This window comes from Bombina bombina, chromosome 10, assembly GCF_027579735.1.
Source record: "Bombina bombina isolate aBomBom1 chromosome 10, aBomBom1.pri, whole genome shotgun sequence".
Lineage (NCBI taxonomy): Eukaryota > Metazoa > Chordata > Amphibia > Anura > Bombinatoridae > Bombina > Bombina bombina.
This window is the reverse complement of record NC_069508.1, coordinates 11567066-11585489: the sequence shown is the minus strand read 5'-3', so window position 1 is coordinate 11585489 and position 18424 is coordinate 11567066. Positions and strand designations below refer to the sequence as shown.

Below are 18424 nucleotides of genomic sequence, written 5' to 3'. Positions count from 1 at the left end.
CATCCTGTAAATCTATTGTGGACATATGATGCCCTTGCTGAACAAAAGGCAGAATAGTCCTTATAGTTACCATTTTGAATGTTGGTATCCTTACATAACGATTCAATATTTTTAGATCCAGAACTGGTCTGAAGGAATTCTCCTTCTTTGGTACAATGAAGAGATTTGAATAAAACCCCAGCCCCTGTTCCAGAACTGGAACTGGCATAATTACTACAGCCAACTCTAGATCTGAAACACATTTCAGAAATGCTTGAGCCTTTGCTGGATTTACTGGGACACAGGAAAGAAAAAATCTCTTTGCAGGAGGCCTTATCTTGAAGCCAATTCTGTACCCTTCTGAAACAATGTTTTGAATCCAAAGATTGTGAATTGAATTGATCCAAATTTGTTTGAAAAATCGTAATCTGCCCCCTACTAGCTGGGCTGGAATGAGGGCCGCACCTTCATGTGGACTTGGGAGCTGGTTTTGGTTTTCTAAAAGGCTTGGACTTATTCCAGACTGGAGATGGTTTCCAAACTGATACCGCTCCTGATGGCGAAGGATCAGGCTTTTGTTCCTTATTGTGACGAAAGGAACGAAAACGATTATTAGACCTAAATTTACCTTTAGATTTTTTATCCTGTGGTAAAAAAGTTCCTTTCCCTCCAGTAACAGTTGAGATAATAGAATCCAACTGAGAACCAAATAATTTATTACCCTGGAAAGAAAGGGAAAGCAAAGTTGACTTAGAAGACATATCAGCATTCCAAGTTTTAAGCCATAAAGCTCTTCTAGCTAAAATAGCTAGAGACATATACCTGACATCAACTCTAATGATATCAAAGATGGCATCACAAATAAAGTTATTAGCATGTTGAAGAAGATTAACAATGCTATGAGAGTTATGATCTGTTACTTGTTGCGCTAAAGCTTCTAACCAAAAAGTTGAAGCTGCCGCAACATCCGCTAAAGATATAGCAGGTCTAAGAAGATTACCTGAACATAAGTAAGCTTTTCTTAGAAAGGATTCAATCTTCCTATCTAAAGGATCCTTAAAGGAAGTACTATCTGCCGTAGGAATAGTAGTACGTTTAGCAAGAGTAGAGACAGCCCCATCAACCTTAGGGATTTTGTCCCAAAATTCTAATCTGTCAGATGGCACAGGATATAATTGCTTAAAACGTTTAGAAGGAGTAAATGAATTACCCAAATTATTCCATTCCCTGGAGATTACTTCAGAAATAGCATCAGGGACAGGAAAAACTTCTGGAATAACTACAGGAGATTTAAAAACCTTATTTAAACGTTTAGATGTAGTATCAAGAGGACCAGAATCCTCTATTTCTAATGCAATTAAGACCTCTTTAAGTAAAGAACGAATAAATTCCAATTTGGATAAATATGAAGATTTATCAGCATCAACCTCTGAGACAGAATCCTCTGAACCAGAGGAACCACTATCAGAATTAGAATGATGATGTTCATTTAAAAATTCATCTGAAAAATGAGAAGTTTTAAAAGACCTTTTACGTTTACTAGAAGGGGGAATAACAGACATAGCCTTCTTAATAGATTTAGAAACAAAATCTCTTATGTTAACAGGAACACTCTGAGTATTAGATGTTGATGGAACCACAACAGGTAATGTAACATTACTAAAGGAAATATTATCTGCATTAACAAGTTTGTCATGACATTCATTACAAACAACAGCTGGAGGGACAGTTACCACAAGTTTACAACAAATACACTTAACTTTGGTAGATCCAGCACCAGGCAGCGTTTTTCCAGAAGTATCTTCTAACTCAGTGTCAATCTGGGACATCGTGCAATATGTAATAGAAAAAACAACATATAAAGCAAAATTGATCAAATTCCTTAAATGACAGTTTCAGGAATGGGAAAAAATGCCAGTGAACAAGCTTCTAGCAACCAGAAGCAATAAATAATGAGACTTAAATAATGTGGAGACAAAAGTGACGCCCATATTTTTTAGCGCCAAAAAAGACGCCCACATTATTTGGCGCCTAAATGCATTTGGCGCCAAAAATGACGCCACATCCGGAACGCCGACACTTTTGGCGCAAAAAAACGCCAAAAATGACGCAACTTCCGGCGACACGTATGACGCCGGAAACAGAAAAAACTTTTTGCGCCAAAAAAGTCCGCGCCAAGAATGACGCAATAAAATGAAGCATTTTCAGCCCCCGCGAGCCTAACAGCCCACAGGAAAAAAAGTCAAATTTTAAGGTAAGAAAAAAAATTGATTTATTCAAATGCATTATCCCAAATATGAAACTGACTGTCTGAAATAAGGAACGTTGAACATCCTGAGTCAAGGCAAATAAATGTTTGAATACATATATTTAGAACTTTATACAAAAGTGCCCAACCATAGCTTAGAGTGTCACAGAAAATAAGACTTACTTACCCCAGGACACTCATCTACATGTAGTAGAAAGCCAAACCATTACTGAAACGAGAATCAGTAGAGGTAATGGTATATATAAGAGTATATCGTCGATCTGAAAAGGGAGGTAAGAGATGAATTTCTACGACCGATAACAGAGAACCTATGAAATAGACCCCGTAGAAGGAGATCATTGAATTCAAATAGGCAATACTCTCCTCACATCCCTCTGACATTCACTGCACGCTGAGAGGAAAACCGGGCTCCAACCTGCTGCGGAGCACATATCAACGTAGAATCTAGCACAAACTTACTTCACCACCTCCATAGGAGGCAAAGTTTGTAAAACTGATTTGTGGGTGTGGTGAGGGGTGTATTTATAGGCATTTTGAGATTTGGGAAACTTTGCCCCTCCTGGTAGGAATGTATATCCCATACGTCACTAGCTCATGGACTCTTGCTAATTACATGAAAGAAAGGTGTTTAATGTGAGTACCATGAGAACGGAAATGTTTTGCAACAGGGGTACTAGGGATGTCTTCGTCAAGAGACAACAAATGCTCTCTAATACGATCCTTGAGAGGGCGGGAAATAAGACCCACGTATTGAAGAGAGCACTGCTACAAAAAGCTATAGCAGAGAGAGGCAAAGGATGGTGAGAACGGTCAAAAACAGCCCACAGACCACCTCCAAAGACCTACAACAACATCTTGCTGCAGATGGTGTCACTGTGCATCGTTCAACCATTCAGCGTATGGGAGAGTGATGCGGAAGAAGCCTTTTCTGCACACACGCCACAAACAGAGTCGCTTGAGTTATGCAAACGCACATTTGGACAAGCCAGCTTCATTTTGGAAGAAGGTGCTGTGGACTAATGAAACAAAGATTGAGTTATCTGGTCATAACAAGGGGCGTTATGCATGGCGGCAAAAGAACACAGTGTTCCAAGACAAACATTTGCTAGCCACAGTAAAATTTGGTGCATGTTCCATCATGCTGTGGGGCTTGTTTAGCCAGTGCTGGTACTGGGAATCTTGTTAAAGTTGAGGGTCGCATGGATTCTACTCAATATCAGCAGATACTTGAGAATAATGTTGAAGAGTCATTCACAAAGTTGAAGTTATGCCGGATCTGGATATTTCAACAAGACATCGACCCAAAACACTGCTCAAAATCTACTCTGGCATTTATGCAGAGGAACAAGTACAATGTTCTAGAATGGCTATCCCAGTTCCCAGACCTGAATATCATTGAAAATCTGTTGGGTGATTTGAAGCGGGCTGTCCATACTCGGCAACCATCAAACCTAACTGAACTGGAGATGTTTTGCAAGGAGGAATGGTCCAAAATATCTTCATCCAGAATTCAGACACTCATTACCGGCTATAGGAAGCGTCATTTCGTTTTGATACATATTGCACATTTTCTGTTAATCCAATAAACCTCATTTCACTACTGAAATATTACTGTGTCCTTCAGTTATTTGATAGATCAAAATGAAATTGCTGATTCAAACAACCAATTATTTATAAATGAAAATCATGGTAATTGTCAGGAGTACCTAAACTTTTGCATACGATTGTATGTGTATATATATATATATATATATATACACACATATACATACAGGCACAAATACACACATTTTATTTATATATATACATATACATACAGGCACAAATACAAACATGTTTTATATATATATATATATATATATATATATATATATATATATATATATACATATACATACAGGCACAAATACACACATTATATATATATATATACACATATACATACAGGCACAAATACACACATTTTATTTATATATATACACACATATACATACAGGCACAGATACACACATTTTATATATATATATATACACACATATACATACAGGCACAGATACACACAATATATATATATATATATATATATATATATATATATACACACATATACATACAGGCACAGATACACACATTTTATATACATACACACACACACACACATATTTCAGACATAGGGCTCGGTTCCATAGAGTTGTTAAAAAATGGAGCCGTAAGCTAACAAAATCACTAACAGTTTACAGCTCCATTTTAGTACCAGGTTTTTATTGAAATATTTTGCCCAGTGTGTTCAGTCGGTCTTTTCTTGTTTGTGTAACTTAACGTTGCATTAATGCTTCCATCCAACGCCGAATTTCTCAAATATTACGCCATAACAAGTTCATTGCCATGGTAACCCGACCTAACAATACAAAAATTATGCTTATCGCCTGCGCTCCTTACCTGTGATTGCCTCTAGAGAGAAAGAAACAGGAGTTATGTAGGTCACAAATGTTTAAATGTATTGATATATGTAATATTTATTGCTGCCCTAGGCATAGGCCTAGTAGGCCTTATGAAGATATGTGCTTGATTATATTTTATATTTTTATATGTAAATACATATTGATATTTAAATAGAAACACAGCTCCAACTAGTCCTATACCTGGGTCAGCAATAAATATTACAAATAACAATACATTTATAAAGTAGAACACTTCCATTGTTTGCAAACTTTAATATCTCAATGGGAACTAAGCCTCAAAAAGTTTATTTTTTCTCTTTTACACCCAGTTGTAATGATGGAAAACGCGCCATTGGAAACTGTCGATAAGTGTGATGGCTTCCGACCTGGAGCTTAACTATTTATGGCTCAATGTAAACGAGAAGAAATATTGCAATCTCTTACTATTTTCAATGCGTCCGGTCACATGATATGAAGCGCCAGACAACTAGGGAATAGCAAGTACTGTTAGCAATATTCCATTTGAGCTCCGCCCCTTTCGCACCAAGATTTCCTTGTATATTATATTAGTAACCAATTGCTACTGACATTTCCAGAGGTTGGCTACCCTCCTTACGCTTATAAAAGCAGAAACATGCTGCACCAGTCAGTCAGGATTCTGGGAAATAAAACAGCCCTGCTATCTTCTCAAATCGAGAACAAAATTAGAGCTAATTAATTGCAAACAAATTTACAAACCCACCATATCTCAGTCATTACCTCTGTCTTGTTTTGTCAAGAATTAAGTTTATTGATTTGGATGCTGCTCGGCGAGCCGCCTTAATCAGACTTCACTAAAGGTTTGATTGCCAAAGGGGCTGTTGGAAAAAAACTGTGTTCTCTGCTTCATTAAATTAGATGTAGACATTGTGAGATCTGATTCACAAGCAGGAGATAGCTTTGATAGCCATTGTAGGAGCTTATAGAAATGCTCGCTGGGATCTTAATCTTCCTTTGGTCAAAAATACTTTGAGTTTTTGTTGATTTTAAGATTATTATTAAAGTATCTGAAGACATAAGATGTAAATGTTGCTATAACGTCAGTGTTACATCTATATACATACTAGTGCAGAGGTCAGGGTTTATGTGTCAGTCTAATCTGAGCTGAAGTTATGTCACCTAAGTTTAACACATGGCAGAAAACACAGTTTATGGGTTAAGCAACATTCTCAATAAATATGCACACACGCACACATACATGCACACATATACACACATGCAGGTACATGCACACACACATGTATATGCACACACACACACGCATGCACATGCACACATGTACACACACATATACAGACAAACACACGAACATACATACACAGACACACACACACACACTCATACGCACAAACGCATACATATGCGCACAAATGCGCACACACACGCAAGAGCACACATACACAGACTCGCATACACACATACACATGCACACAGACACCCACACATATACACACACACACGCACAGACACACAAGCACACATACACAGACACACACACATACACATATGTACAGACACACACACATACACATATGTACAGACACACACACAAGCACACATACACACACACATACACATATGTACAGACACACACACGCACAGACAGAAACGCACACACACGCACACATACATACACACAGATACACACACACACAAGCACACATACACAGACACACACACATACACATATGTACAGACACACACGCAAGCACACATACACAGACACATACGCACAGACACACACACGCACAGACAGAAACGCACACACACGCACACATACATACACACAGATACACACACACACAAGCACACATACACAGACACACACACATACACATATGTACAGACACACACGCAAGCACACATACACAGACACATACGCACAGACACACACACGCACAGACAGAAACGCACACACGCACACATACATACACACATACATACACACAGATACACACATGCACACATTCACATATTTACTGAGCCTTCCCTTTATCTGATTAAATCTTGTTTGAATGTATATGTATATGGCTGATTTCTGTGATCTCATACTTTTTCATAAAAAAAAAAAAAGGATCCCTGTTTATCCGTAATTGGTGCATGTGTTTTATTCAGATTAGCTCTGATAAAGAACAAGCAATGCGCTTACCATCCTCATGACATCACCTGGGTTTATGAAACTGGTTAATGTTATATCAGGAGGATAATTCTACACAAATATCAGTTAATAAATAACAATAATTTGTATCTAAGATTTACATAAGAACAAAACAATATAGTTGTAAAATGTAGATCTCAAAGTATCCTGTAGAAAATACACAGAAGAGTTTATTGCTTAAATGTCCTCAAGTTCTTGTCCCCAAATCTTACTTCCTTTAGTAACAACGTTGTGTGCCCTTGACATTACCGAGTGATATATCACGACTACACTAACCTACATTATTTATCTACGTTCTGCTAATAATATTCGCCATATGACATTAACACAAACCATTGCCAGTTTTGTTTCATTCATCTTTAGCTTTAATAAGTGTAACTTTATAAGAATCTCTAGGTAAACGTTTAGGGAAGAAAATCTCTGATGCTCAAGTTATGAGAATAAAGATAATGACTTTCCCATCTAAAGGTGTAAGCAGGTTATATTGATGATATCTAAATGTTAAGGAAATCAAGACGTATGAAACTGCTATTCATTTATTTTAAGCAGCATTCATTTTACAAGCAGCATTACTATCTATGATCCAACCTCACTTTTTTAATTTCATACTTTATATTTGTAAAAAGAATAGAAAAGCATGTCTAAACTATACATCGCATTTGTTAAAATAGGATTGTGTTGGTTATAATCCCTCATGCACTCTCTTTTAGAGTGTCATTCAGAGCAGTGTTTCTCAACTCCAGACTTCAAGTACCTCTAATAGGCAAGATTTTCCTGATATCTCAACTAGAACACAGGTGACATAAACAGCTGATCAAAAGACCCTCTGAACAGATTTCCACAGACTCTATGAAAAGTCTTCTGAATCTGATCAGATTTCCACCATCTCTAGGTAAGGTATTCTGATCAGATTAACACCAAGTTTAGGGTACATTTTATGATCAGATCTACACCAAATCTAGGGTAGGTCTTCTGATCAGATCTACATGACTCTAGGAAAGGTCCTCTGATCAGATCTAGGAAAGACCTTCTGATAAGATCTACTCCATCTCTAGGAAGGGTCTTATGATCAGATCTTCACAGACTCTTGGGAAGGTCTTTTGCATAGATCTACACTGACTCTTGGACTCTTGGGATGGTCCTCTGATCAGATCTACATGACTCTAGGAAAGGTCCACTGATCAGTGATCAAATCTACACTGACTCTAGGGAAGGTCTTCTAATCTACATGACTCTAGGAAAGACCTTCTGATTAGATGTACTCCAACTCTAGGGAGGATCTTCTGATCAGATATTTGTAGACTCCTGGGAAGGTAATCTGTTCAGATCTTCACAGACTCTAGGGAAGTTCTTCTGATTAGATCTACACAGACTCTAGGGAAGGTCTACTGACTATAGGGAAGGTCTTCTGATAGGATAATCTAGGGGAAACATTCTGATCATATATACACAGACTCTAGATACCTTCCTATCATATCTACATGGACTCATAGACTCAAAGTTGCATTTTTTGTTCAGACCTACAGAAACATCAGATGCCTAATATGATCTACACAGACTACAATGCAGTTTTCCTTAAATTATTTTCACACAAATTTTAGTAATGATCTCCCAATCACATCTGCACAAAGACAGCAGGTGAGGGGCCCTGATCAGAGCTATACACATGCCTTGGGTAAAGTTTCTTAATTAGATCTTTATGGAAAGTGCAGATAAGGTCAAATTTACACAGTTTGCAAATTAAGGGCTAGATTACAAGTGGAGCGCTAATATATTGTGCGCCTGTAAACGGTCAAAAATGAAAATCTGATTAATTTTATAAGTGTGACCCAAATGCCCCTAAAATACAGTGTTGTGTATTTTATTAAAAAATAAAATTTGTAGCAAAACTGGTGCAATAGGAGGAGTTATAGGGAGGGTTATATGGTGCAATAGGAGGAGTTATAGGGAGGGTTATATGGTGCAATAGGAGGAGTTATAGGGAGGGTTATATGGTGCAATAGGAGGAGTTATAGGGAGGGTTAAATGGTGCAATTGGAGGAGATATAGGAAGGTTTATATGGTGCAATAGGAGGAGTTATAGGAAAGGTTATATGGTGCAATAGGAGGAGTTATAGGGAGGATTATATGGTGCAATAGGAGGAGATATAGGAAGGTTTATATGGTGCAATAGGAGGAGTTATAGGAAAGGTTATATGGTGCAATAGGAGGAGTTATAGGGAGGGTTATATGGTGCAATAGGAGGAGTTATAGAGAGGGTTATATGGTGCAATAGGAGGAGTTATAGGGAGGGTTATATTGTGCAATAGGAGGAGATATAGGAATGTTTATATGGTGCAATTAGAGGAGTTATAGGGAGTGTTATATGGTGCTATAGGTTTAGCTATTCAATAAAGAATACCAAGAGAAAAAAGCAAATGTGTTGATAAAAGTAAATTGGACTTTACTGTCCCTTTAATTTAGACTCTAGTATCCTTTAAATTGAAGTACAGTTTGTTGTACTTGTCATTAGCATCTGTTCCGTGGAGTTCAACGATCAAGCAAAGTGTTCACAGAATGAGATCAAAATCCTAAATAATAAATTCAACCTGAAAATAATTTTTGACCTCCAACCAATCAGCTGAGAGTTTTATCAGCAGGATGTCACCTACCTCTCTTGTGGCTCGAAACTTGAGCAGGTGAAACAGTAGAGGCGGCTAATTTGGGCAAAACTGGGTGAATAATAAGGAAAAGAAAATAACAGGAAAAGACGTCAGAAAATAAACAACAAAATAATAATAATGCAAATTTATGAATGGAAAGTACAAAAAATATCAGTGGAAAAATAACATTTATGTTACTGATAAAAATCATATAAACCATGAAAAATTATAGAGTAATCGGTGGATAAATACCTCACACTGGTGCTACATTTAACCATACTTAAATATCATACATAGTAAACTTATAGTGAGCAAAATGAGGAGATACAGCAATGGATATATGGTGCAATAGGAGGAGTTATAGGGAGGGTTATATGGTGCAATAGGTGGAGTTATAGGGAGGGTTATATGGTGCAATAGGAGGAGTTATAGGGAGGGTTATATAGTGCAATAGGAGGAGTTATAGGGAGGGTTATATGGTGCAATAGGAGGAGTTATAGGGAGGGTTATATGGTGCAATAGGAGTTATAGGGAGGGTTATATGGTGCAATAGGAGGAGTTATAGGGAGGGTTATATGGTACAATAGGAGGAGTTATAGGGAGGGTTATATGGTGCAATAGGAGGAGTTATAGGGAGGGTTATTTGGTGCAATAGGAGGAGTTATAGGGAGGGTTATATGGTGCAATAGGAGGAGTTATAGGGAGGGTTATATGGTACAATAGGAGGAGTTATAGGGAGGGTTATATGGTGCAATAGGAGGAGTTATAGGGTGGGTTATATGGTGTAATAGGAGGAGTTATACGGAGGGTTATATGGTACAATAGGAGGAGTTATAGCGAGGTTTATATGGTGCAATATGAGGAGTTGTAGAGAGGGTTATATGGTGCAATAGGAGGAGTTATAGGGAGGGTTATATGGTGCAATAGGTGGAGTTATAGGGAGGGTTATATGGTGCAATATGAGGAGTTGTAGGGAGGGTTATATGGTGCAATAGGAGGAGTTATAGGGAGGGTTATATGGTACAATAGGAGGAGTTATAGGGAGGGTTATATGGTGCAATAGCAAGAGTTATAGGGAGGGTTATATGGCGCAATAGGAGGAGTTATTGGGAGGGTTATATGGTGCAAAAGGAGGAGTTATAGGGAGGGTTATATGGTGCAATAGGAGGAGTTATAGGGAGGGTTATATGGTGCAATAGAAGGAGTTATAGGGAGGGTTATTTGGTGCAATAGGAGGAGTTATAGGGAGGGTTATATGGTGCAATAGGAGGAGTTATAGGGAGGGTTATATGGTGCAATAGAAGGAGTTATAGGGAGGGTTATATGGTGTAATAGGAGGAGTTATAGGGAGGGTTATATGGTGCTTCTAACTCTTCCATCTTTCTCCTGCTTCTTTCTTCTTAACATGTAGCATATATTTTGTAATTATTCTGCCACATTTCTATAGGATGTCTGCACTTTTCCTTTGTTATTGTGCCCCAATTCTCTAGCTGTGCCCTCTCTCACTAGCTGTGCCCTCTCTCACTAGCTGTGCCCTCTCTCACTAGTTGTACCCTCTCTCACTAGCTGTACCCTCTCTCACTAGCTGTGCCCTCTCTCACTAGCTGTGCCCTCTCTCACTAGCTGTACCCTCTCTCACTAGCTGTGCCCTCTCTCACTAGCTGTACCCTCTCTCTCACTAGCTGTGCCCTCTCTCTCACTAGCTGTGCCCTCTCTCTCACTAGCTGTGCCCTCTCTCTCACTAGCTGTGCCCTCTCTCACTAGCTGTGCCCTCTCTCTCACTAGCTGTACCCTCTCTCTCACTAGCTGTGCCCTCTCTCACTAGCTGTACCCCCTCTCTCACTAGCTGTGCCCTCTCTCACTAGCTGTACCCTCTCTCTCACTAGCTGTGCCCTCTCTCTCACTAGCTGTGCCCTCTCTCTCACTAGCTGTGCCCTCTCTCACTAGCTGTACCCTCTCTCTCACTAGCTGTACCCTCTCTCTCACTAGCTGTACCCTCTCTCTCACTAGCTGTGCCTTCTCTCACAAGCTGTGCCCTCTCTCTCACTAGCTGTGCCCTCTCTCTCACTAGCTGTACCCTCTCTCACTAGCTGTACCCTCTCTCTCACTAGCTGTACCCTCTCTCACTAGCTGTACCCTCTCTCTCACTAGCTGTGCCCTCTCTCACTAGCTGTACCCTCTCTCACTAGCTGTACCCTCTCTCACTAGCTGTACCCTCTCTCACTAGCTGTATCCTCTCTCACTAGCTGTACCCTCTCTCACTAGCTGTGCCCTCTCTCTCACTAGCTGTACCCTCTCTCACTAGCTGTACCCTCTCTCTCACTAGCTGTACCCTCTCTCACTAGCTGTACCCTCTCTCTCACTAGCTGTACCCTCTCTCACTAGCTGTGCCCTCTCTCACTAGCTGTACCCTCTCTCACTAGCTGTACCCTCTCTCTCACTAGCTGTACCCTCTCTCACTAGCTGTACCCTCTCTCTCACTAGCTGTACCCTCTCTCTCACTAGCTGTACCCTCTCTCACTAGCTGTACCCTCTCTCACTAGCTGTACCCTCTCTCACTAGCTGTACCCTCTCTCTCACTAGGTGTACCCTCTCTCACTAGCTGTACCTTCTCTCTCACTAGCTGTTCCCTCTCTCTCACTAGCTGTGCCCTCTCTATCACTAGCTGTACCCACTCTCACTAGCTGTACCCTCTCTCACTAGCTGTACCCTCTCTCTCACTAGCTGTGCCCTCTCTCACTAGCTGTACCCTCTCTCACTAGCTGTACCCTCTCTCATTAGCTGTACCCTCTCTCACTAGCTGTACCCTCTCTCACTAGCTGTACCCTCTCTCATTAGCTGTACCCTCTCTCACTAGCTGTGCCCTCTCTCTCACTAGCTGTACCCTCTCTCACTAGCTGTACCCTCTCTCTCACTAGCTGTACCCTCTCTCACTAGCTGTACCCTCTCTCACTAGCTGTGCCCTCTCTCTCACTAGCTGTACCCTCTCTCACTAGCTGTACCCTCTCTCACTAGCTGTACCCTCTCTCTCACTAGCTGTACCCTCTCTCTCACTAGCTGTACCCTCTCTCTCACTAGCTGTACCTTCTCTCACTAGCTGTATCCTCTCTCACTAGCTGTACCCTCTCTCTCACTAGCTGTACCCTTAATCACTAGCTGTACCCTCTCTCTCACTAGCTGTACCCTCTCTCTCACTAGCTGTACCCTCTCTCTCACTAGCTGTACCCACTCTCACTAGCTGTACCCTCTCTCACTAGCTGTACCCTCTCTCTCACTAGCTGTGTCCTCTCTCACTAGCTGTACCCTCTCTCACTAGCTGTACCCTCTCTCATTAGCTGTACCCTCTCTCACTAGCTGTGCCCTCTCTCTCACTAGCTGTACCCTCTCTCACTAGCTGTACCCTCTCTCACTAGCTGTACCCTCTCTCTCACTAGCTGTACCCTCTCTCACTAGCTGTGCCCTCTCTCACTAGCTGTACCCTCTCTCTCACTAGCTGTACCCTCTCTCTCACTAGCTGTACCCTCTCTCTCACTAGCTATACCCTCTCTCACTAGCTGTACCCTCTCTCTCACTAGCTGTACCCTCTCTCTCACTAGCTGTATCCTCTCTCACTAGCTGTATCCTCTCTCACTAGCTGTACCCTCTCTCACTAGCTGTACCCTCTCTCACTAGCTGTGCCCTCTCTCTCACTAGCTGTACCCTCTCTCACTAGCTGTACCCTCTCTCACTAGGTGTACCCTCTCTCACTAGCTGTACCTTCTCTCTCACTAGCTGTTCCCTCTCTCTCACTAGCTGTGCCCTCTCTATCACTAGCTGTACCCACTCTCACTAGCTGTACCCTCTCTAACTAGCTGTACCCTCTCTCACTAGCTGTACCCTCTCTCTCACTAGCTGTGCCCTCTCTCACTAGCTGTACCCTCTCTCACTAGCTGTACCCTCTCTCATTAGCTGTACCCTCTCTCACTAGCTGTACCCTCTCTCACTAGCTGTACCCTCTCTCATTAGCTGTACCCTCTCTCACTAGCTGTGCCCTCTCTCTCACTAGCTGTACCCTCTCTCACTAGCTGTACCCTCTCTCTCACTAGCTGTACCCTCTCTCACTAGCTGTACCCTCTCTCACTAGCTGTACCCTCTCTCACTAGCTGTGCCCTCTCTCTCACTAGCTGTACCCTCTCTCACTAGCTGTACCCTCTCTCACTAGCTGTACCCTCTCTCACTAGCTGTACCCTCTCTCTCACTAGCTGTACCCTCTCTCTCACTAGCTGTACCTTCTCTCACTAGCTGTATCCTCTCTCACTAGCTGTACCCTCTCTCTCACTAGCTGTACCCTCTCTCACTAGCTGTACCCTCTCTCTCACTACCTGTACCCTCTCTCTCACTAGCTGTACCCTCTCTCTCACTAGCTGTACCCACTCTCACTAGCTGTACCCTCTCTCACTAGCTGTACCCTCTCTCTCACTAGCTGTGTCCTCTCTCACTAGCTGTACCCTCTCTCACTAGCTGTACCCTCTCTCATTAGCTGTACCCTCTCTCACTAGCTGTGCCCTCTCTCTCACTAGCTGTACCCTCTCTCACTAGCTGTACCCTCTCTCACTAGCTGTACCCTCTCACTAGCTGTACCCTCTCTCACTAGCTGTACCCTCTCTCTCACTAGCTGTACCCTCTCTCTCACTAGCTATACCCTCTCTCACTAGCTGTACCCTCTCTCTCACTAGCTGTACCCTCTCTCTCACTAGCTGTATCCTCTCTCACTAGCTGTATCCTCTCTCACTAGCTGTACCCTCTCTCACTAGCTGTACCCTCTCTCACTAGCTGTGCCCTCTCTCTCACTAGCTGTACCCTCTCTCTCACTAGCTGTACCCTCTTTCACTAGCTGTACCCTCTCTCACTAGCTGTACCCTCTCTCACTAGCTGTACCCTCTCTCATTAGCTGTACCCTCTCTCACTAGCTGTGCCCTCTCTCTCACTAGCTGTACCCTCTCTCTCACTAGCTGTACCCTCTCTCACTCGCTGTACCCTCTCTCTCACTAGCTGTACCCTCTCTCACTAGCTGTACCCTCTCTCACTAGCTGTGCCCTCTCTCACTAGCTGTACCCTCTCTCACTAGCTGTACCCTCTCTCTCACTAGCTGTACCCTCTCTCTCACTAGCTGTACCCTCTCTCTCACTAGCTGTACCCTCTCTCACTAGCTGTACTCTCTCTCTCACTAGCTGTACCCTCTCTCTCACTAGCTGTGCCCTCTCTCTCACTAGCTGTGCCCTCTCTCACTAGCTGGGCCCTCTCTCACTAGCTGTACCCTCTCTCACTTAGCTGTACCCTCTCTCACTAGCTGTACCCTCTCTCACTAGCTGTACCCTCTCTCACTCGCTGTTCCCTCTCTCACTAGCTGTACCCTCTCTCTCACTAGCTGTACCCTCTCTCACTAGCTGTTCCCTCTCTCTCACTAGCTGTACCCTCTCTCACTAGCTGTACCCTCTCTCTCTAGCTGTACCCTCTCTCTTACTAGCTGTACCCTCTCTCTCACTAGCTGTACCCTCTCTCACTAGCTGTACCCTCTCTCACTAGCTGTACCCTCTCTCACTAGCTAGTACCCTCTCTTCACTAGCTGTACCCCTCTCTCTCACTAGCTGTACCCTCTCTCTCACTAGCTGTATCCTCTCTCACTAGCTGTACCTCCTCTCTCACTAGCTGTACCCTCTCTCACTAGCTGTACCCCTCTCTCACTACCTGTACCCTCTCTCTCACTAGCTGTACCCTCTCTCACTAGCTGTACCCACTCTCTCACTAGCTGTACCCTCTCTCTCACTAGCTGTACCCTCTCTCACTAGCTGTACCCTCTCTCACTAGCTGTGCCCTCTCTCACTAGCTGTACCCTCTCTCACTAGCTGTGCCCTCTCTCACTCTAGCTGTACCCTCTCTCACTAGCTGTACCTCTCTCTCACTAGCTGTACCCTCTCTTCACTAGCTGTACCCTCTCTCTCACTAGCTGTAGCCCTCTCTCACTAGCTGTACCCTCTCTCTCACTAGCTGTACCCTCTCTCTCACTAGCTGTACCCTCTCTCTCACTAGCTTATACCCTCTCTCACTAGCTGTACCCTCTCTCACTAGCTGTACCCTCTCTCTCACTAGCTGTATCCCTCTCTCACTAGCTGTATCCCTCTCTCACTAGCTGTACCCTCTCTCACTAGCTGTACCCTCTCTCTCACTAGCTGTGCCCTCTCTCTCACTAGCTGTACCCTCTCTCTCACTAGCTGTACCCTCTCTCACTAGCTGTACTCTCTCTCTCACTAGCTGTACCCTCTCTCTCACTAGCTGTGCCCTCTCTCTCACTAGCTGTGCCCTCTCTCACTAGCTGTACCCACTCTCACTAGCTGTACCCTCTCTCACTAGCTGTGCCCTCTCTCACTAGCAGTGCCCTCTCTCACTAGCTGTGCCCTCTCTCACTAGCTGTACCCTCTCTCACTAGCTGTGCCCTCTCTCTCACTAGCTGTACCCTCTCTCACTAGCTGTACCCTCTCTCTCACTAGCTGTACCCTCTCTCACTAGCTGTACCCTCTCTCACTAGCTGTACTCTCTCTCTCACTAGCTGTACCCTCTCTCACTAGCTGTGCCCTCTCTCACTAGCTGTACCCTCTCTCACTAGCTGTACCCTCTCTCACTAGCTGTGCCCTCTCTCTCACTAGCTGTACCCTCTCTCACTAGCTGTACCCTCTCTCTCACTAGCTGTACCCTCTCTCTCACTAGCTGTACCCTCTCTCACTAGCTGTACTCTCTCTTCTCACTAGCATGTACCTCTCTCTCACTAGCTGTGACCTCTCTCTTCACCTAGCTGTGCCCTCTCTCTCTAGCTGTAGCCCTCTCTCACTCGCTGTACCCTCTCTCACTAGCTGTACCCTCTCTCACTAGCTGTACCCTCTCTCACTAGCTGTACCCTCTCTCACTAGCTGTCCCTCTCTCACTAGCTGTACCCTCTCTCACTAGCTGTACCCCTCTCTCACTAGGCTGTGCCCTCTCTCTCACTAGCTGTACCCTCACACACTAGCGTACCCTCTCTCTCACTAGCTGTACCCTCTCTCTCACTAGCTGTACCCTCTCTCACTAGCTGTAGACCTCTCTCACTAGCTGTACCCACTCTCTCACTAGCTGTACCTCTCTCTCCACTAGCTTTGCCCTCCTCTCACTAGCTGTACCCTCTCTCTCACTAGCTTTACCCTCTTCTCACTAGCTGTAGCCCCTCTCACTAGCTGTACTCCTCTCTCACTAGTCTGTACCCTCTCTCACTAGCTGTACCCTCTCTCCACTAGCTGTACCCTCTCTCTCACTAGCTGTACCCTCTCTCACTAGCTGTACCCTCTCTCACTAGCTGTACCCTCTCTCTCACTAGCTGTACCCTCCTCTCACTAGCTGTACCCTCTCTCACATAGCTGTGCCCTCTCTCACTAGCTGTACCCTCTCTCACTAGCTGTACCCTCTCTCACTAGCTGTACCCTCCTCTCACTAGCTGTACCCTCTCTCTCACTAGCTGTACCCTCTCTCACTAGCTGTGCCCTCTCTCCTCACTAGCTGTGGCCCTCTCTCTCACTAGCTGTGCCCTCTCTCCACTAGCTGTACCCTCTCTCACTAGCTGTACCCTCTCTCACTAGCTGAACCCTCTCTCTGCACAAGCTGTACCCTCTCTCACTAGCTACCCTCTCTCACTAGCTGTGCCCTCTCACTCATCTAGCTAGTACCTCTCTCTCCACTATGCTGTACCCTCTCTCACTAGCTGTACCCTCTCTCACTAGCTGTGCCCTCTCTCACTAGCTGTGCCCTCACTCACTAGCTGTACCCTCTCTCACTAGCTGTACCCTCTCTCTCACTAGCTGTACCCTCTCTCACTAGCTGTACCCTCTCTCTCACTAGCTGTACCCTCTCTCACTAGCTGTACCCTCTCTCACTAGCTGTACTCTCTCTCTCACTAGCTGTACCCTCTCTCACTAGCTGTGCCCTCTCTCACTAGCTGTACCCTCTCTCACTAGCTGTACCCTCTCTCTCACTAGCTGTACCCTCTCTCACTAGCTGTACCCTCTCTCTCACTAGCTGTACCCTCTCTCTCACTAGCTGTACCCTCTCTCACTAGCTGTACCCTCTCTCACTAGCTGTACCCTCTCTCACTAGCTGTACCCTCTCTCACTAGCTGTACCCTCTCTCACTAGCTGTACCCTCTCTCACTAGCTGTACCCTCTCTCACTAGCTGTACCCTCTCTCACTAGCTGTACCCTCTCTCACTAGCTGTACCCTCTCTCACTAGCTGTACCCTCTCTCACTAGCTGTGCCCTCTCTCACTAGCTGTACCCTCTCTCACTAGCTGTACCCTCTCTCTCACTAGCTGTGCCCTCTCTCTCACTAGCTGTACCCTCTCTCACTAGCTGTACCCTCTCTCACTAGCTGTACCCTCTCTCTCACTAGCTGTGCCCTCTCTCACTAGCTGTACCCTCTCTCTCACTAGCTGTACCCTCTCTCACTAGCTGTACCCTCTCTCATTAGCTGTACCCTCTCTCACTAGCTGTACCCTCTCTCACTAGTTGTGCCCTCTCTCACTAGCTGTACCCTCTCTCACTAGCTGTACCCCCTCTCTCACTAGCTGTACCCTCTCTCACTAGCTGTACCCTCTCTCTCACTAGCTGTACCCTCTCTCACTAGCTGTACCCTCTCTCATTAGCTGTACCCTCTCTCACTAGCTGTACCCTCTCTCACTAGTTGTGCCCTCTCTCACTAGCTGTACCCTCTCTCACTAGCTGTACCCTCTCTCACTAGCTGTGCCCTCTCTCTCACTAGCTGTACCCTCTCTCACTAGCTGTACCCTCTCTCACTAGCTGTACCCTCTCTCACTAGCTGTACCCTCTCTCTCACTAGC

At 43.9% G+C, this 18424-nt stretch overlaps 1 protein-coding gene across 3 annotated transcripts in view; it reads right to left on the bottom strand.

Annotated features, from left to right (window-relative positions):
* Window positions 1-18424, bottom strand: part of NTNG1 (netrin G1) — a 397703-nt gene that overhangs the window by 111910 nt on the left and 267369 nt on the right. For 2 of the 3 annotated variants that reach the window (XM_053693779.1, XM_053693777.1), the window contains one exon: window positions 9538-9597. The exons of the other annotated variant lie outside the window; for it this stretch is intronic. In XM_053693779.1, the coding sequence (XP_053549754.1) occupies window positions 9538-9597 (60 nt within the window). The remainder of the gene's footprint in view (window positions 1-9537; window positions 9598-18424) is intronic. 3 annotated transcript variants of the gene reach the window in all.